The sequence below is a fragment of the Balaenoptera borealis genome, assembly GCF_965194805.1.
Source record: "Balaenoptera borealis genome assembly, chromosome: 7".
In the NCBI taxonomy this organism is placed as follows: domain Eukaryota; kingdom Metazoa; phylum Chordata; class Mammalia; order Artiodactyla; family Balaenopteridae; genus Balaenoptera; species Balaenoptera borealis.
The window spans coordinates 111078259-111100455 of record NC_138864.1 but is presented as its reverse complement, the minus strand read 5'-3'; the positions used below and the strand labels follow the sequence as shown (position 1 = coordinate 111100455).

The 22197-nt window shown below is 38.7% G+C and overlaps 1 protein-coding gene across 1 annotated transcript in view; it reads right to left on the bottom strand.

Annotated features, from left to right (window-relative positions):
* EXOC4 (exocyst complex component 4) overlaps positions 1-22197 on the bottom strand; it is an 816004-nt gene that overhangs the window by 43279 nt on the left and 750528 nt on the right. The window contains exons 16-17 of the mRNA XM_082399149.1: positions 16606-16784; positions 13555-13714 (exon numbers count right to left, since the gene is read on the bottom strand). Coding sequence (XP_082255275.1) covers positions 13555-13714; positions 16606-16784 — 339 coding nt within the window. The remainder of the gene's footprint in view (positions 1-13554; positions 13715-16605; positions 16785-22197) is intronic.

Sequence of the window (22197 nt, the reverse complement as noted above, 5' to 3'; positions counted from 1 at the left end):
CTTGAAAACTCAAATTACATTTTTGAACACTTTAGATTGCTGACTATTATGAAGAAGTAAAGGAAAATGAAAACAAAATTCAGAAACCAAAAGCAAGCAAAATAAATCATGGCAACTAGTCACAGGAACTTTATAATGAAGTGGGGAGGAAGAACACATTAATAAAAATTAGAGCAATAAAATATTAAATGGGGCTTCCCTGGTGGCACAGTGGTTGAGAATCTGCCTGCCAATGCAGGGGACACGGGTTCGAGCCCTGGTGTGGGAAGATCCCACATGCCGTGGAGCAACTAAGCCCGTGCGCCACAACTACTGAGCCTGTGCGTCTGGAGCCTGTGCTCCGCAACAAGAGAGGCCCGCACACCGTGATGAAGAGTGGCCCCCACTTGCCGCAACTAGAGAAAGCCCTCGCACAGAAACGAAGACCCAACATAGCCATAAATAAATAAATTAAAAAAAAAAAAAGTTAAATGATGGGTACAAATGAAGAACCATATTGATATAATGAGGTATTAATTACAGAGTACAGAAAATCGAGGTGGGAGAGGAAAGAGGTTATAAAGCGAGAAATCGATATGGACCTGGCTGTTAGGGGGGCTGAGAGAGCAAAAGGGCCTGGCTGGGTGCTGACCACTGAGCTCACTGTGGCCACCTGGCCTCCTTTCAGCACTGTGGTCTTATTCTCTTAGACTGGCAAATGGTGTTAGGCAAAGCAGGGGGTGGGAATGGAGAGAAAGGTTTTTTGTAAAAGATGGAACAAGAAAGGGAGCGCAGAAGGAAGTCTGGCCTTGATATGGTTTGTAAGGGGTTGTAGCTCTGCTTTTACCACTATAGCAATTGTGCCTGTTTCCTACTTTTAAGCATCAAAATTAAACACTCTATCTTAATTTATAAAACAAGACAGGTCAGCTTTCAGCCTCAAGTTTTTCAGTAAGAATTCTAATAGAGTCAATAAATGGTCATTCACGGGCTTTAGTCACAGAATAAGCTTAATGCCTTTCTAGAACAATGCAATCTTTTCCTGACAGAAAATGGCCTCACTGGGTGAATTAATTTAATTTCCGCACTATGACGACTACAGAGGTAGTGCAGGGGATATAAATAGCACAATTTGATGAGAGATTTTGGACAAGTCACTTCTGATTTCTGTTCCTTGGGATCTTTATTGGAAATAATAACACCTGTCATCTATGTTAATCTCTGAATCATTCCAATTCACGACCACTGGCTGCCAATAATCTCGAGGAACCCTAAATTATACATTAACATTACATATGTACAAGGTATGGTGACATTAATTGAGTGTAATCAAAAGAAATCTTACCTAATCAAGGCCTCACACATCAGATAGGTTTATGAGAAATCAAACACCAGTACTGACAGGTATTACTTTTCCAGAGCCTTCTGAGTACTCATTGCTTTATGGTGCTCTCGGGGGATATGAAAACCACTAGGCATATTCACTTGCCTTCAGAGAGCCCTAATTAAGCAATTGATTATCAATAAATTGTCAGAATGTATGGAACCTACTATAAGTGCAATAAACATAGAAAAAGGAGATCAGTAGAAAGTGGTATGGTTAGAAATAGGTATGGTCAGAAACAAAGTCAAATAAAAGTTTAATTAGGGGGATGTAATGCTATTTAAATCTACTCATAAAGATACTTACGAAAATTTCCTCAGAGATCATGCCATACAAATTTTTGTTTTGTTACTCAATTTTATTAACTGGCATACTTCCTTAAAGCTATTTAGCCCATTATATTTCCCAATTTACTTGGGTACTTGGGAAAGTCAGGGCTAGTTTTGCATCATCATTAAATTCAAGAGGTATAACAGAATTTTTAGTGGCATCATCATTAAAAGAATTTTGGTAGCAGACTAATCTCTCCTACAAAATCTATCACAAATCCACATGGTTAATGATCTTGAGTCAAAAATCTGGAGTATTGCAGGTAAAGGGTGGAAAAGGTATACGTTACCCCCGAATCAGAAAGGCAGTTAAGACTAATGGCACAATAAAGTTGGGGGAAAATGTGAAAATGATGAGAAAAAAAAATTTTTTTTAGAAACAAAGTTGCTCTTCAAGCAAGGCAAGCAAAGAAACTTTTACGAAATGCGGGGGTGTTTCATATTTTCAGCCGAGTCACCTCTGAAGCGTACCCCCCTCCTGACTCATCAGAGCGACAGGGAGTTAGGGGACCACAGGTCTGTCTAGATGTCTGTGGGTGCTTCCAGCAGATGGCAGCATGTCATCGCAAATCCCTATCCATCAAACAATGCCCTGGTCACTCCAAATAGGAAAACCCATAACTTTCCTGCAGAAAACCAAAATAATGTTCCTGGTACAACAGGTTTGTAGGAAGTAAGTGTACCTAAGCAGCCCCCTTGGAAGGAATTCAATATTCTCAGCTACGCCAGAGGTCATTCCTGGCCTTAGAGAAAGTACAAGGTCAAGGATAAAGCAGGGGTCCAAAACTGATATATTTAAGCTGGCTTTGTCACTTGCTCTGTCACCTTGAGGAAAGCACCTGAACAGTTTACCTCAAAGAGGAGTTGGGGGCTTCCCTGGTGGCGCAGTGGTTAAGAATCTGCCTGCCAATGCAGGGGACGCGGGTTCGAGCCCTGGTCTGGGAAGATCCCACATGCCACGGAGCAACTGGGCCCGTGAGCCACAATTACTGAGCCTGCACGTCTGGAGCCTGTGCTCCGCAACGAGAGGCCGCGATAGTGGGAGGCCCGCGCATCGCGATGAAGAGTGGCCCCCGCTTGCCGCAGCTAGAGAAAGCCCTCGCACAGAAACGAAGACCCAACACAGCCAAAAATAAATAATAAATAAATAATTTAAAAAAAAAAAAAAGAGGAGTTGGAGAAATTAAAAGGAGAAGATGCTTTCATTTACTGAGAAGAAAGATGCTGTATCAATTTGTGGGTAAAGTACTATTGCAGTGCAGGTAGCACTTTCACACGCTGTCCTTTTCTGGCTCTTGTACTGTGGGACCATTCCTTCCCTATCCTCTTCAGGGGTTCCTCTCCCTTCTCATGCCCTTTACATGCTGGTGTTTCGCAGGAGATGGTTCGCCATCTCCTCTAATAGTTTTAAACAACAACCCCATGCTGATGATTCCCCAAACCGGCCCCTCCCGTCCTCCACTCTCCTCCAAGCTTCTAGCTTACACATCCTGTTGCATATGAGCCACCTCCACTCGGAAATCTCACAGGCATCTTACACTTGTCACGTCCACTGATGATCTTCCTTCCACAAAGCCTATTCCTCCCTCTTCCTGTGGGCGTATCTTATGTGATGGTACTGGGACCCAGCTAGATAGCCATGTCAGAGAGTGGAGGGTCAGCCCTGACTCATTTTTCTTTATCTTCACCATTCAATCACTCTTTAAATCCTGCACATTTTAGCTCGTTCATACGTCTCAAATCTGTCTCCTCCATCCCCACCAGGACTGACCTGGTTCAGGCCCTACACACCTCTCTCTTTACAATCACCTTCCAATTGGTCAGCAAGGCCTCCAGTTTTATTGCCCTCAAGTCCATTTCCTATACAGCTACTGAAATAATTTTCTTAGAATACAAATCTGACCATCTCACTCTTCTGCTTAAAGCCCTTTAGGTCACCAACAGAATAAAGTTATCACTCCACAAATATTTATTGAATGCCTACTACATGCCAGGTATTGTTCTTAGCCCTGGGGCTACAGAACGGAACAAGAGTCCTTGCCTTCTGGAGCTCACAGACAGACAAGGAACAAATAAACAAGTAAATATAAAATATGTCAGACGGTGATACGTGCTGAAACATAAATCAGGGTAAGGAATATAGGGAGTGCCGGTGGGAGAAGACATGGTTTGAAACTGTAGAGAGAAAGCCTCTGATAGGGTGGGGCTTATCCTGAGCTAGTTCTGATTTCTCCTCAGGTCTCATATTTTATCACTCCCTTCCTTGAGCGTCTGCCCCAGTCACTCTGAACTGCCCTTTCTGTTCCAAACGGCTCTCTCCCTACCCTGGATAATTTCATTTAAGATTAGTATTAAGTATCACCTCCTCCAAAAATTAATTCTGCCTCAACCTCCTCTCTCTCCAGATGGGTTAGGGAAACTCAAAAAAGAGTTAGATATTTCCTTTATAAAGTTCCCCATTAATGTGAGTAGAAAACTTGGGCTACTTATTTCCTATGACTTAACATTTAGGACTTTCAAAGCTTTAAAGCTCAAACTTTAAAAAAAACTGAGGTATAATTGACATATAACATTATATTAGTTTTTCTTTTCTAGAAAAAAACCCCAGCTTTATTGAGATGTAATTCACATGCCATACAATTCACTCATTTAAGGTGTACAATTAAATGTCTTTTAGTATATTTACAAGGTTGTGCAACTGTCAGCACAATCTATCTTAGAACATTTTCATCACCCCAAAAAGGAAACCTTGTACCCATGTCCCCATTTCCTTCCAACCCACCTACTCTAAGTAACCACTACTCACTCTCCTTTCTATATCTATAACTTTGGCTATTTTGGGCATTTCATATGAATGGAGTTAAACAATATATGGTCTTTTGTAACTGGCTTCTTTCACTTAACATAAAGTTTTCAGGGTTCATCCATGTTGTATCATATATCAGTACTTTAGTTTTTAGCTGAATAATACCAATTGTATGTATGGATTTATCACATTTTATTTATCAGTTGATGGTTACCTAGCTTGTTTCCACTCTTTGGCTTTTATGAATAATGCTGCCATGAAAATTTGTGTACAAATTTTTGTGGAGATGTAAGTTTTCATTTCTCTTGGGTATATGTCTAGGAGTAGAATTGCTGGGTCATGTGGTAACTCTATGTTTAACTTTTTGAGGAATTGATGAATTGTTTTCCAAAGCAGCTGCACCATTTTATATTCCTATCAGCAATGTATGAATGTTTCAGTTTCTCCACATCCTCTCCAACACTTGCTATTGTCTTTTTGATTATAGCAATCCTAGTGGGTGTAATGTGGTAACTTATTTTGATTTTGATTTGCATTTCCCAGTAACAAATAATGTTGAGCATCTTTTCATGTGTATATTAGCCATCTATATATCTTCTTTGGAGGAATGTCTATTCAAATCCTTTGCCTATTTTTTGTATTAATAATTTTATTTTTCCCCAATAGTTTTAGATTTACAGAAAAATTGAGTAGAACAGAGATTTCCCATATATCTTATACCCAGATTCCCTATTATTAACATATTACATTAGTATGATACATTTACCACAACTGATGAATCAATATTGATACATTATTATTAACTAAAGTCCATAGTTTATTCACATTTTCTTAGTTTTTACCTAACATCCTTTCTCTGTTTCAGAATCCTATCCAGGATACCACATTACATGTAGTTGTCACGTCTTCTTAGGTTCCTCTTGGCTACAATAGTTAGTCAGATTTTCCTTATTTTTGACAACCTTGACAGTTTTGAGGAGTACTGGACACGTATTTTGTAGGATGTTCATGTATTCGAATTTATTTGGTATTTTTTCTCTTTATTATATGCATGATTTATGCATGTTGATGCTGACCTTGATTGCCTGGCTGAAATACTATGTGTCAGATTTCTCCACTATAAAGTTACTCTCCCCCATTCCATATGTACTCTCTGGAAGGAAGTCACTATGTGAAACCTACCTTAAGAAGTAGAATGTTAGGCTCCCCTACCTTTAATTTTTATAAGTTTATTTATTTATTTAGGCTGCATTGGGTCTTCGTTGCTGCGAGTGGGGTTTCTCTAGTTGCAGCGAGTGGGGGCTACTCTTTGTTGAGGTGTGTGGGCTTCTCATTGCGGTGGCTTCTCTTGTTGCAGAGCACGGGCTCTAGGCACGCGGGCTCAGTAGTTGTGGCATGTGGCCCAGCAGTTGTGGCTTGCAGGCTCTAGAGCGCAGGCTCAGTAGTTGTGGCGCACGGGCTTAGCTGCTCCGCAGCATTGTGGGATCTCCCGGACCAGGGCTCGAACCCGTGTCCCCTGCAATGGCAGGCGATTCTTAACCACCGTGCCACCAGGGAAGTCCCTCCCCTACCTTTAGAGTACAGTAGCTACATAATCTATTTGGAATGCTTCTGCACAGATTTGTCTCTTCCTCGTTTACCAATGTATTCAATCATTTATATCGTACGGACTTAAGGGTATTTATTTTATACTTTAGGTTATAATTCAGTACTACTTTATTTATTTTCTTACTCAAATTGTACCAACTTTGCCATTGGGAGCTCTTTCTGTTGGTTCCTGTACCTCTTTGACACAATGTGTTATGTGTGTGCATGTTTTTAGTATTTCCTTACTTTCTGGTACTACAAGATGCTCCAGGCTCATCTTGTATATTTCCTGCTCCAGTCCTACAATCAGCCATTTCCCCCAAGATCCCTGCTTCCTAATTTTGAAGAATAGTACTTAGAAACCAGATTCGGGTTACTAGGTATGCTCATTGCTACTGAGGTATCTTTATCTAGTCTTTAATTAGATTGTTTGTTTTTGTATTATTGAGTTGTAAGAGTGCTTTATATATTCTGGATATGAGTCCCTTATCAGATATATGATATCCAAATATTTCCTCCCACTCTATTGGCTGTCTTTCAGTTTCTTGATTCAATCTCTTATTGAGTTAAACAAATATTGGTGTATTGTACTTCTCCATATAAACCTATGTTCAGAGGCGGCAGTTCAGGTAAGATTTTTTTTCTCTTTTGGTCCCCAGGTACCAAATGGTTCCTCCTCTACTAGTGAAATTTTTCTGGTGTCTTCTGTGGAGATGTTCCTGCTTCACAGTATGGGCACTATACATGGGAGATATAGAGCTTCACTGGTTAAGTCAGCATATATAGAACAGCTTCAAAGCTAACCTGGAGCTGCTGGAAGAGGGACTGGGGCTAGAGATGGCTGGGGCACCTAGAAGCAGAGAGTGCCCATCATTAAAAACAAAATCACTTGGTTAGTATCCCTCTAAGAGTGATCACAACTCTGCTACATCATGGGAAATAGACGATGAGTACCTATGCTGGGAAGAGCAGGGTTTTCTTAGTAACCATTCAATGAGAAAAGAGAGGCTGCCAATTTGGTCTTTTATACCCCACACTAGAATCACTCTAATTGCATTTTTGTTTTGCCCTGAATGCTTCAGACCCTACCATGGAATTGAGGAGTGAGCAGCTTTTCCCAAATACATTTGAAGCTTGTTCCTACACTAGGTAAGTTGTATAGGGAAGATAAAGGAATGCAGGTCTCCAAATATGCTTAGAGGTTTCAGTATGTCTATTCACTATCTAACACCAAGGATATAAGAGATTATAATTTTGATTTAATGTGAAAATGGGAAGTGGTAGATAGGGGACTACAAATCAAGTACCATTTATTTAGGAAATGAAGAAAAATTTAATACACTTTGATATTCACTGACAGCTTACAAATTAATTTTCCAAATCCAATATCATCTGTTCCTGAGTTCCATTAAGGTAGGCAGTGCAATTTTCATCAGAGAAGTGCAGTGATTTACCTAAGTAACACAACTCCAAGCTAGGACTCTAGCACCTTAAGAGTGGTTTGACTCCCCGCAGTGTTCTTGTTAACATACTACTACCTAAGTGCCCCAGAATTGTTTGGAGCACTTTGTTTTCTGGAATAAAAAAGAAATTTTAAAAAATGAAATAAGTGTAGGGCTTTGAGGTTTTAAGAAATGATTTCCTGCAGCACTTTCAACAGAAACTGTATAGACAGAGTGCAAAGAGGAAACCAAAACTGGAAAAAGAATCTTAAAAGGTCGAATGGTTTGAGAGGGCAGCCAAGGAAGCCATCTCAATTTTAGTATGTTCTTGATATATGGATCTAAACACAATCTGAAAAGACTAACCTAATATATTTTTGACCCAGAGTTGACCCAAACTCAATCCTAACTTGCAAAAGGAGGAAAGCTGAAGCTGAAGGTTTGAGGCCATCAATCTTGTGGCATATCTTAGATGGAAAACGTCAGCAAACTAGCCAAGAAAAGGATTACTGACCAAAAGTGAAGGAAAACAGCTAACAGGTAGGAGTATTCTAGATGTACATAAAAGAGTGTGAGTTTAAATATAATGAAGATCCTTTACGTTGGAAAAATTCTCTGTATATGAACTGCCTATGTTTACACACACACACAGTAATATCTTTTTTTCCAACCAAGATATTCTGAAATTTACATGGAAAACCAGTGCAGGAAACACTGGAACATGGAAAACAATGGAATATTGAGGAAGGGCCAACCTTCTCTCATGAGGAATCTAAAAATACAAAATGTGACTGCCTGTATTCTTCAGCATTCTCCAGAGAAACAGAACTAAATAGATATGTGTACATAAAACTATATTACGTATATATACATGTATCTATATCTATATATATAGAGGGAGTGATTTTTTATTGGGGTTATAATTGACATATAACATTATATTAGTTTCAGGTGCACAATACGAGTCAATATTTGTATATATTGTGAAATGATCACCACAATAAATCTAATTAACATCCAGAAAAAAAAAAAAAAGGAATGCAGGTCTCTTGTCAAGTCCACTAGGGGCTGATTTTCTATCCTGAGCTAATTTAACCTACCAGCAGCATTTGACACAGATGAAGACACTCTCCTCTTAAAACATTTTCTTCACTTCTGGGACACAAACCTCTCCTGGTTATTTTCCTACTTCACTGGCTGCTCCTTTTCAGGTTCCTTTGCTGATTCTTCTCCAGTATTCCAACATCTACACAGTGGAGGGCCCAAGGACCAATTCTTGATCAGCCTTTCTTTTCCCTCTACTTGTGTTCTCACTGAGATCTCACCTCTCACTCTGTCTCATGGCTTTAAAATCCCATCCATATGCTAACAAATCCCAAACTCCTATTTCCAGCCTACACCTCTTTCCTGAGCTCTAGATTTGTATATCCAGCTCTCTTGTCTTTACCTCTATTTAGGTGTTTAATAGGTATCTCAAACTTCGTATTTCTAAATCCAAACTCTTGATAGCCCCTTTGTATTTGCCCCCTTAGCCCAACCCCTCAACTCAACCTGCCTTTCCCATGGTCTGGCTCAATTTCAATAAACGAAAATTCCATCCTTTGAACTGCTCAGAACAAAAACCTTGGGGGCATTTGTTCACCTCAATCCCTCAGCAAATCCTGTCATCTTTACTTTTAAAATGTATCCTAATCTGAGGATTTCTCATCCTCTCCACTCCTACGATCTTGGTCTGAATCACCAATATCTTTCACCCAGATTATTGCAATAGTTTTCTAACAGATCCTTCTGTTTTTGCCCTTGTCTGTAACCTCCCCTCCTCAGGAAAAATGGAAAATCGTCTATTTTCAACATAGCAGCTGGAGCGATTCTTTTATGATATAAGTCATATTATGGCATTCTTCTGTCCCCACCCCTCTAACAGCTTCCTACCTCACTCAGAGTAAAGGTCAATGTTATTATAATGGTCTTCGATATCTCAGCTTCTTAGATTAAACCTCTGACTTCATCTCTTACTCTTTCCTTGTTCATTCACTTCAGCCATACTGGCCTTTCTACTGTTCTTTAAATACTTAATATATGCCTCCCTCTAGTTCTTTGCTCCTAGAGCTCCCTTCCTCGTAAGCTCATCTAGATATCCACATGGCTTGCTCCTACTCTTCCTTTAGGTCTTTCCTCAAATGCTACCATCTCATTAAGGACTTCCATGAACACTTGAAAATCGCAGGTTACCTTCATTATACCCTGGCACACTGTTCTCCTTCTTATGTCTAATTTTTCACCATAGCATGTATCATCATCTGACATACTTTGTATTTTACTTATTTGTTTGTCTGTCTTGCCCACAATAATGTAAATTCCACAAGGGCAGGACCTAGAGAGAATGCACACTCAATACATATTTGTTGAATGAATGAATAAAAGGATAAGGAAGCTTTCTTATGTTAGAACCTTACCACTTCCTGAACCTTAGCTTTCATTTCCTTATCTATGTCAGATTAAAGAATGAGAGATACCAGTCTAAAGAAAACCAAAAGGACCAGAAAATCAAGGAGAGATAATAGAGGCAACAGGAGAGAGAAAGGAGAAAAGAGAGGCAACTGTAATAAGAGAGACAGATACAAAAGGGAGAATGGGGGAAGAGATGGAAGTACTAGGAAGAAAACTCTGGGATTTATTTTTTTGTTCAATAATGGCTTCACTTGAACTATAGAGATTGCCAGATACACCCTGGGGACTTCAGTGCCCATTCAGACTTCTCCCGTTACTCCTGGACTCCTGGGTTGCTTTGAAGCACAGGACAGCTCAGGGTAAGATGATCTCTGATGAAGGCAACTAAAGAGCACACTCCTAGAGGCCTTCTACTTTCTAGTTAGTCTGTAGTGATTTTCCAGGACAAAGCCTCTTTTTGGGGTCAAAAGGGTTATAGCAGAGAGAATTACCATAGGGGACAAGGTCTCTCTGTAATTCTGGTCATGTTATAGGTTATCTTGATCCTTTGCTTACCCAAGATTTATCCCTATTAGAGATTAGTTGGAGCAAAGGTGTGTATGAAAAAAGAGACAACTCAACAATACCACTGAGTAGTGGTTTACCACTACTCAACAATCCCGCTGAGTAAAAGAGTCAGCATAAATGGAATCAGTCCAGATCTCTCATTTCTTTATTACGGAAGGAGTGTTCTATTTTCCACTGGCCAGGAAGGCTATGAAAGTAAAAATCTACAAGAGCCTTGCAACTTCTTGTTAAATAAGTTTTCTGACACATGGCAACTAGTGATTAATTACTGCGTTAGAAGATAACATTCCTATAGAGATTTGCTGGAAATACAGATGCTGTCTATGCTTGATTAGACATTGCTTAAGGAATGCTGAGACACATTGCTGCTACAGTCTATTATTTCTGGCTATTTTGGTATGGCTGTTATATTTATTTTACATAGCTTCACATTCAGTAGAATTGATGGAGCCCATTTCATAATACCTGTCCCTACCAAAAACAAGAACAGAAAAAAATAAGGCTATGAAGTGTGTTTATGCATATGTGTATGTACGAGAGCGAGAGAAAATGAAGGAGAAAGAGACTATGAATAGTAGGGATGTAGTATTCCTTTTTGTAACACTTTCTCTCTACAAAGAAAGAATTGCAAGGGAGATGCTCTGTTTCTCATAAGCCAATAAGAAAACTGACCCACGTCAGCTGGTTAAAATGTTCAGGGCATTAAGATAAACTAAACTTTGTCATTATCCAAGTTCTTTACCACAAAAAGAAGCCTTGATTTGATACCTAGTCATTCATCCAATACACAAAATGAGCACTTACTCTGGTCCATGCACCGAGGAAACAGAAAAAATCTGGGCTTCCTGGAGCTTACAAGTCTAGTAACGATGTGTCTTTTGAGCTAGGATCAGGACAGAATCATCCAATGCTATATACTTAAGCTAGCCTATCTCCTCTCATAATCCATTAAGAGTAGTAATAGCAGTACCTCTCCCAAGAGGTCACATTTCAGCTTATACCCACTTCCTTGGATACCACTCCCAAATCCAACTGTGAAAGGCATGGCTTTGCTGAAGAATTGCTTTGCCAGTATACGGCCCATCGATGCCAACCTCAATACTGCCCAGTCAACATTTCATTATTCAGATGCTACTGTTTTTACTATGTGTTTGGGCCCCATACTGTCTGCCAAAAGCTGTGTTAATTTACTTATTTCAGCTAAATAAAAAAAAAAATCATTTAAAAAAAGGATGATTGAATTTAGGAATTATATTCCTCAGAGAATTAGTAATGCTTTTCGGTATCCCTCAGGCCTCCATGTTTTTATCTTCCCCTTGTCAATGTTATTATGAATAGACTAATTCAATAATGAGATCATTCCCCATCAGAGAGACCAAATAAATGCAGCATTCAGTCACACCTGGTTTCCCTAATCTGAGCAAGTCACGCTTTCCAACAAATTTAGCCTAAAATAGGGAATTTAATGAACACACACACAAATAGAAAGAAAAAGACAGGGAAGGAGGACAGAAAAGCAGAACAACAGGGTAGCAGTGGAACAAATGGAGTGATAGATTGGAGAAGACAGGTTAAAAGTGAAGATACATGGTTATACGATTTCAAAACAAAGATCCTAGCATAGATGTCTTAATAATTGTCAAAGTAATATAACATTTCATCATCCCCTTAAGTGTCTCAAGAATTATTTCAAATTTTCTTGAACTTCTTCAAGAATCAAAAAATCAAGTAAAAAAACACAGAAATACTAAATATTAGGTAGGAGCATTCTAGACTATTAAAAACAAAAGACTTCCTAGCCATAAAGGAGTTCATGGAATAATTCATCTAGGTATAATTGTCAATAAAGCACCAACACCATAATCATTATCCATCCTGTTCAAAACTTAAGTTTTCATTAAAGCTCCAAAGGTCCACTGATTTAAGAAAGGTATGGCTAGTGTTGATACCATACGAAGAGAGAATAAAATTAACTCTTGTATTTGAAAAAGTGTATTATAAGGAAACACTAAAAACTGAGATCAGCAACTCTAGAAAAGAGAAAGTGAAAATGCTATTTAAAAAAGAACTTTCAATTACATAAAGGAACAGTGCGAATAGTGATGAGTAACCATTTTTCCCCCCAATGAAAAAAAGAAGGGGGGATGGGTTTCAACTGGGAAAGATAGAAGAGATGAGGAAACAGATTCATGTAAAAATACATTCAACACGTTATTTAGGATGAGAGAAAATGTAAAAGATCCAAATGTCTACAAATCTGCATATACTTAGATAAATAAATTATGGTTTACTTACTCTGTGGAACATTTGTTCAGGTGTTAAAAATAATACTTTCAAGGGATATTAATGGATATGGGAAAAACCATGCTTTCACAGATTATTATTGATATAGGAAAACGCAATTAAATGAGTAAAAAACCCATTAACAATTTTGTAAAGAGAAATGATGTGCATGCCCATGAGAAAACTCACCTAGACACACAGCACATGTACAAAAACCAGGAGAAAGTATATCAAATATCATAGTCTCTAGATTAAAAGTTTATGACTAATGTTTATACATTCTTCTTTGTATTTTATGTTACATATTTTATGCAATGAGCATATATTACTTTTACAATTAGAAAATAAAGTTACTAAAGTTCTGTAGTAAAAGAACTTAGGTTAGACAATAGGAAAAATTACCTGTTTAAGAGTTGTTAAACATCCAATAGAATTTTAGAGAATTACCTTCTCTATAACCAAAGTACATCTATTTGTTCAATTTTTTTCCTTTTTTGAAATTGAGGTATAATTGACGTATTAGTTTCAGATGTACAACATAATAATTCAATATATGCATATATTGTGAAATGATCGTCACAGTAAGTTTAATTAATATCCATCACTTCTGTTTCATTTTTTTTTAAATTAAGTTTTTAAGTACTAAGAACCCATTTTTAAAAATGACTTGATAGACAATGAGGCCTTGGCTTTGGTACAGGACCTGAGCCCAATATTTCCTCCTACCTTGCAAAGTCCAGGTCTGCCTCCCGAGACATGGTGATGTTGGTCAAATTCTGCTGAAGGACAAAAATGTTCCTACACATCTTCTTGATGCCAGACTCACTGATGCGCCTGAAGTACTGGGCGCCGTTAATAAGGATGCAGGAGATCAGGTGTCCAAGGCCTGAGGGATCAGCACAGGGCAGTGGGGAGGAAAGAGAAGACAGATTAGTGCCATCTTGCATAAACCGACACAGGATTTCTCTCTTCTACTGCTCAGAAAATTTAAATGACCAAGGAAAACTTATTTCTGATGGTTGGACCAGCTGATCTTACAATGATTTCAGAGTATTTAGACAGTGCCCAAGTAGTTACAAATGGGGAGACTTTCTGCTGACCAAAAACCTGGTATATCTGCAGCTCTAGCACTGCCATATACAGTTAAAGTCACCATGCCAGGGCTTAGAGTACATGCCAGGTTGTTTTAAACTATTGAAGTGCATAGAACTCTTGTTTTTCTGTACAGTTATTTTAAAGCGGAGAAGAACACATGTAAATATGATGATCTGTTTGGTCTCCTTTTCCTCCTACAAAACAGGTAGGGGTGTATTTTTGGCTCAAAAGTTGATTGACAACCTACATAAGTAAAAATAAGAAAATGGGCTATTGGCATTAATGTTACTACACCTCAACACTGACAATGGAGTATACTTCTAAAGTAGTAACTGGAGAGAATGTAATCAGAAAAAAAGTGCAAAGGAAAAGCAGATCATGCATTAACTGTGGAGTTCCTACAAGACACCTGTATATTTCTCTGGGGTACCGTAAGTGATTTGTTCTCATCGCCAAAGGACTGTCTTAAGGTCTATGAAATTCAGCAAAGAGCTGGGTAGTACATCAACAAACTAAGAGGTCCCATTCAGGTTACCCTAGGTAATGAAGTTGAGGAATGCTGGTTCAGAACAACCCGAGGCACATGTGGGTTACCATTCTTAGAAGTTAGACTTCAATTCTAAATACTTGGAAATAAGTAAACCTCTCTTCCTTCTTTTTCTCTTATTCTTACAAAGTTGGACTCTGGCAAGATGTCCTCCCCAGAATTCTAAAGTTAGTCTGACTAGTCACAAGCAGTCTACTATTTTTGTCTTAGGGAGTAATTTCAGGGTCAATGGCTCCTTCTGTCTTCAGAATGAGTTTTCCCTTGATTTGGATAAATATAGAAAAAGGACAGGAGAAGGCAGTGTCTCTTGCTTCAGCTACACTCACCCAGTGTTGCTTCAAGACCACGGATTCGCGTGTATGTGCTACTATTTGAAAGCGAAGTAAAAAGCTTTTCACTCGAAGGGAAAGAAACACACACATGGATTTTACATTTAAAGCAAGACAGTTTATGTGAAAAATCTCTGTAGGTTATTTTGCTGTGATTCTCCTGAGCCCGTAACTTCACGCAGAATTTTGTTCTGCAGTGCTTTAGTGTGGTCTGTCCTACGTGTAGGCTATGAGGCAATGCAATGCTTGTAGAGAATAATAAAGAAATAAATAAATGTACATACCAATTAAGTATAAGCAATTATAATAATAAACCAATTAAAAGTTGGTCTGCTTTGTATTATCACTATACATCAGGAATTCTAAACAGTATCTGTGATTAAAACACTCCTTAAAAAAATAATAAAATAAAATACTCCTTCTTGACACACCAAGAAGACTGAGACCACTGCCACCTCCTCAACTTGGGAAACTCAATGTTATGCCTTTTGAATTTAGAAAGTGATATCACAGAGGGATAGCTAGCCTTTTAAATAGGAATCCTCAAATTTATGATTTTTTTTTTTTTAGTTAAAATCTCTTCTATGTCAGAGGATTATACCTGTATCTCAAGAAGATATTGCTGCCCAGCAGAATTAGATGTTAAGAAATGTCTGGTCAAAATTAGAGGAAACCTCTGGGATGTGAATGCTGATATGTGGGGCTTGGAAGAGCCACTGTCAAGAGCCCGAAGGGAATTCTACGTAGTCAGGAAAGTGATTTCTTAGATGCGCCCTGTACCGTCAAGCTACAGAGTATTGCTGCAGTCTCCAATTCACAGTGCCATGGGGCTGACTAATAGCTAACCTTTTCATACTTTCCGGCTAAAGTCGTTTAGGGATACTCCCCTTCAGAACAGATCTCCATCACTATAATTTAATGGGAAAATAGGATTTTTTTAGGGGGCAGGGGGTCCACATTTGCTAGAACAGAACCATTTCATAAAGCAAGACATGGTCATGCATTGACACTCTCTTTCCATCTTTAGGCTGCCACAATCCTTTGCACTAAATACCTTCTTAATTGTTTTAAATAACACTGGCTCAATTCTATGAGATGCCACAGATACTTTTGGCCCCCAAGTCTACATATAAACCAAGCAGAACAAGAAAAAAAGGGGATATAATTTGAAATCCTAAAAGGGGTCCTTTGGAGGAATTCATCATGAAAATGATTTGGCTGGCGGCGCATTGTTTTAAATGTTGAAGGCGAATGCCTTTGGAAAGTACTGTCTTTCACACCCTTCCTGACTTGCTTGACCCTGAAGGCACTTATGGATGCAGCCTTCTTAAAACTGCTGCTCAACAGAGGTTTCTGTTTTTTTCAGACAACAATTCATCCTCTGAGAGAAAACTTCCCCTTCCAGTGATAATTTTAGCCCATGAGGGGATCTTTCAGGGTTGTCTCTGTATGGTGTGTGTGTGTTTCTTTTTCCTTTATGAGCTCCTCTTGAGTTAATCTGTGGTCCACTCCACACATTTACCCAGCTCTCACGAGCAGCATGTCAAGGAGGCAGGCTGGCTACCATCTGCCTTATCTCGGATTAAATCTCCTTATCAAGAAGGAGCAGATGGAAGCCATAGCGTTGCCTAGGAAGCCACACACGCAGAGGCTAGGTACTGCAGCTTTCATCCAAAAGGAAAAACAAACAAAAAATCAACAACCTTTTCCTACAAGTTTTGAACTTCAGTAATAGAGAAAATGGGGAAAACCTTCAGCTTTCCTTCCTCCCAAACTCCCAGGGACAGAGGCAGGGCAGGGTCTGACCTTCAAATATATACTGGAACTTGTGCTGCTGGAGGCTGGCACTCATGGCCTCCTCAATGGCGCTGATGTCTTTGTTGAGCTTGACCACCAGAGGGTCATAATCCATACTTTCCACGTTAGCGACAATGGCATAGTTCCCTTCCTTTGCAAGAGGGATGAGATAGTGGAAACAGTGAACCCTGAAAGGGAGAGAGATGGGGAAAGCAGTTAGTAATAACTCTTTCTGATGAAAATAACCATCTTCTTGTGACAGAGCACCCAAAAATTTAAGACAGCAGTGGCCCTGTAAATTTTTATGTATCCCTCCCCCTTTTCACCAGAAAGCCTTCTAAGTTATTCTATAGAAAAACTGAGTGATCTCAAGCAAGTCAGCTTCTGTGATCCTCGCTTGTTTAATCCATACATTGGGGGTGAGGAGTAGATGAGCTCTAAAATCCTTTCCACGACAAGATTGTTTGCATAGAGTGAAAAGCATTATCTCTTTCAAGCAGATACTGTTGTAGTGAAAATGAGAGGCAGAGGTCACAGATCTTTGAAACTTTGGTTTCAATTGCCATTTACTAGCTATGTGACTTCAGGCAACTTACTTTCTCTCTCTAGGCCTCAGTTTCCTTATCTGTGAAATGGGGATGGTAACAACACATACCTCATAAGGTGCTCCGAGGAGCTACTACATAGAACGAGTATAGAGCACAGGGGCTGGCACTATTATCATATTTATTATTGTTAATCTATTACTTAACCAAAACACTTACTGAACATGTATGAGTGTGTTAGAAATTGTGCTAGGCCCTGGGAATGTAAGACACAGTTTGTGCCATTAAAGACTCCACAGCCTAATGGGGATGACCAAGAAAAAAATGACCAAAAGATGACAGTTTCTCACTCAGAAGCATGTGTACCCAGGGTGCCATGGAAGTTTGCAGAGGAAAGGTTCAGAACAGGAGGTGATACCTGTCATAGAGGACATATCTGAGTGAGCTTGAGGAAGGAGTACATTCCTATGTTGAAATGCCCCGAGTCAGTCTGATAATGTAAAATTCTTAGGTTCTTTTTGGTAGGTATCACTAACTGCCAAGGAACTCTGAGATGGGTAAGGATTGGCTACTCCATAACCTCTGTATTAAGCTGTAATGAAAGACGTTTCAGGCCAAATAATTCTACCACTCATACAGGTGTTTATTAAAAACAAACATACAAAACCCCTGCACCAACCATTGGCAGGCATAGTTGAAACAGGTTGTTCTGTAAGCTTAGTGATTGTTTTAGGTGCTCTGTCTGATCTTGACATGGAAGGTTGACTGGAAGTGGACATAATGACCATTCAGAGTTAGGATTCTGTTATGCTTAGACTTGGCATCAGGTAACGAGAAATATTCCTAAACAAATGGCCACAGCCTTGGGTATCATCCCTAATGATGCAACTATAGGCTTAACCATAATTTTTCTTTTTTTAAGTCAGGTTTACTGACAGATAATTTACGAACAGTAAATTCACCCGTTTTAGTGTACAGTTTTATGACTTTTGACAAAGGCAACCAGTTGTATAAGCATCATCATAATCAAATTATAGAACAATACCATCACCTCCAGAATTCCCTTGTGCCACCCTTGAAGTCAACCCCTTCTTATACCCCAAGGCTCTTGCAGCCACAGCTCTATTTTCAGCCCCCACAGTTCTGTCTCTTCTAGAATGCCATATAAATGCAATCATACAGCATGTAGCCTTTGGGGTTTGGCTTCTTTCAATCTGAGATTTATCCATGTTGCTGTTCATTCCTTGTAATTGCTGAGTGGCCTCCTGCATATGGATGTGCTACAATTTAACCATTCACCAGCTAACATCTGGGTTGTTTCTAGTTTGGGGTGATTATGAATAAAGCTGCTTCGTGTATAGGTTTTTGTGTAAATATAAAACTTCCCTTTTCTTGGGTAAATATCTACAAGTGGGATTGCTGCGTCATATGGTAAGTATACGTTTAATTTTATAAGAAACTGACAAACTGTTTTCCAAAGCAGCTGTGCTATTTTGCTTTCCTACTACCAATGTACAAGAGTTCCAGTTGCTCCACATCCTCAAAAGCACTTACTGCTGTCAGTTTTTTTTTTTAATTTAAGCTTTATGGAGGTATAATTGACATTAAATTATAAGATATTTAGGGCATGCCATGGTAATTTGATATATGTACACCCTGTTAAAGGATTCCCTTCATCTAGTTAATTAACACATCCATCACCTCACATATTTAGCCTTTTTATTTTTAACATCTTTATTGGAGTCTAATTGCTTTACAATGGTGTGTTAGTTTCTGCTTTATAACAATGAGAACATGAAGTACTTACTCTCTCAGCAAATTTCAATTATACAATACAGTGTTATCAACTACAGTCATTCTGGTTTACATTAGATCCTCAGACCTTATTTATCTTAGAGCTGAAATTTGTACCCTTTTACCAGCCACTTCCTATTTCCCTCATCCTCCAGCCACCACTTTTCTACTCTGTTTCTGCGATTTTTTTAAAAAAAGATTCCACATATAAGTGATACCACGCAGTAGTTGTCTTTCTTTGTCTAGCTTATTTCTCTTAGGACAATGTCCTCAAGTGCTTATCAATTTAAAAAAAATTTTTTTAAGTCATTCTAATAGATGTATAGTGGTGTCTCATTGTGGTTTTAACTTGCATTTTCCTAGTGACTAATGATGCTGGACATATTTTCATGGGTTTATTTGCCATCCATACATCTTTTTTTTTTTTTTTTTTTTGATTTGGACCATTTTAAAAGTCTTTATTGAACTTGTTACAATATTGCTTCTGTTTTATTCTTTGTATTTTTGGCCAAGGGGCATGTGGGATCCCAGCTCCCTGACCAGGGATCGAACCCGCATTCCCCGCATTGGAAGGCGAAGTCCCAGCCACCAGACTGCCAGGGAAGTCCCGCCATCCATATATGTTTGTGTTCACATCATTTGCCTAATTTTTTTATTGACTTGTTTTCTTAACTTTTGAGAGTTCTTTATATATGCTGGATACAAGTTGACGTGCATTTTGTAAACATTTTCTCCCAATCTTTGGCTCATCTTTTCATCTTAACAATGTCTTCCAAAGAACTGTTTTAAATTTTGATGAAGCTTAATTTATCAGCTTTTTCTTTTATGGATGGTAACTCTGGGGGTCAGCTTTAAGAAATCTTTGCCCAAGCAAAGTTACAAAGATTTCTTCCTATATTTGCTTCTAGGAGTTTTATAGTTTGAGGCTTTACATTTAGAGCTATGACCCATTTTAAGCTAAGTTTTGCACAGGATGTGCTATAGTTTTATAACCTGCTCATGGAAGGGAATCCAGGTCTCTTGACTACCAGTTCATTTTCATGATAGGTGATCACCTTAACAGTTGCTAATCAACTAATGATTAATTTTGCCAGTAAAAACTCATTCTGACATTCATGTGCTAATTATTAAAGTATATGGTTTTGATCAGGATACCAGTAATGGCATCAGTTGCAGTCCCTCCAGAATGTGACATTTTTGATATAATGAAAGTTGATCAACCCTGGAGTGGGATTCGTGCCTAGGGAAATTGATTGCTACTGTGGTTGAAATTTAAACTAAGTAACTCTTAGTTGAAAATAAAATCAAGCCATTAATGCTGAAGTATTTTTACAGTAAATTATAGACATTACAACCTCAGACGATGGGAAGACCATATATCAATACAAAGGCATGAGGGTGTGAATGGAGGACAGTTTTAAGGAATGACCAGAAGTTCCTTTTAGTACATACAGATCACATGACAGAGGCATGAGGTGAGCTTGGGGAGATGGGCAGGGGCCAGGTCATCATAAGCTCTGAGGCCATCTAAGGACTCTGGACTTTATGTGAGAAGTCACAGGGAGTCTTAAGAGGATTTTAAGAGGTGACATTATATAATCAGATATGAGCTTTGGCAAGATGACTCTGCACAGTATAAAGGGTGAATTAATGGTGGAGAATGGTAGAAATTAGAAGTAGAGACTACTTAGGAAATTACTATGAATTGGAGGTGAGTGCTTATGAGATCCTGAAGTGAGTGGCAGAGAGGAGAGACAAAAACTGTTCTAAGATATTATCTTCCTCTCCCAAAATGATTAGAGATGAAAAGAAATTAAAATAGTCATTGGCAAATGTCAAATTCAGAAAAAGTTTTTTTTCTTTTTCTTTTGAATTCTGGCATGTTGTTGCTGACCTTAATACAACTTTGGCATTAAGGTTTTCTGCAAATATTGCTGATTACACAGCGGGATGGTTGATTTTCAGAAAGTGCACACTTAGGATACCAACAGCGGCAGGCAGTTACTGTTCAACCCACTTAGAACCCTCCTGATGGTGAGAGAAATCAGCTGATAAAGGTGACATTCTTAGCATTTTAGACTCAAATTGCAACTTAATTTTCTTCTTCTAAAGTTCAAATAGAAAAAAAAAAAAAGACCTCAACAATTTTTAATGGTCTCACCATGTCTTTCATCTCTTGGGGGTGTAACATGCCTTATGCTTCAAACTGTAAAAAAGCACTGCTTAGTGGTTAAATGTGACCTACAGTGACACAGGTAAAATGTCACATGCTCTTTGGATGGGTCCTTCAACACAGAACCTACTGGATTTGAGAACTCTTTTCGATTTTTTTTTTTTTTAGTGAAACAAGTAAAGTGTTTATTAGGAGGAAAAAGAGTACGTGTGGATAGACACACAGGCAGGGAGAACCCTTTTTGCTTTTAACTTTAACAATGTTAAACAAAAAGATGGGCTACGGATATAAAATATTTGAGGGACTAAGACAAATTTTTGGCATTTGAAGTTGTTCTGGACTTGCTAGCTTTCCCCATTAATTTTTTCCCATTAAGTTTTTTTGTCTGTTCTATCTGTGCTCTCTTATTATAGTGGCTTCTTGGGTAAAAGTGCCAGAGACAGTGCCTAACTAGCCACTTCTTCATTGTACCAGCTCCTGGACCACAGGGCCTAAGTTCTAAGTCTCCTTTACAGTGAGATGGGAACAAAACAAACCTTAGCTGACGATGGTGACAAGGATGATGCTGGCCATGCAGTCTCTGTGCCTCTTAAATACACGTCATGGACTGCCAAGTGAAAACGATCTCCAAACCAATTCATTTTCTTTAATGAGCAACAGGTTTTGTTTGGGGAACCCACACTTACTTTATCTGGGTTTGATTTCAAACCAGCTAATTCTCGAGAGTCACTGAGTACTTGTTATGCAGCAGGACTGTTCCAGGTCCTGGAGCCAGAGCAGTGAAGGAGGCACACCTGATTCCTGCCTTCTATGTGCTAACGCTTTCTTCCACAGTCACCCACTGTGGGTGCCCAGAGCACTTAGCCATCTCCTCTATTCTAGCTTTGGACAACTACAATAATGATTTATTTGAGATTTTCCTTATTCATTTTCTATCATCAACTGTACAAACAAACAAAAGCTTGTTACTGTGACAAGGAATGAATAAAATGTGTCAACATTCACTATCTGAGCCGTATATGGAGTGTTCTGTCTAGTTTTTTGTACCGTACTTGAACAGGAACAAAGACAATCTGGAGCACATTCATA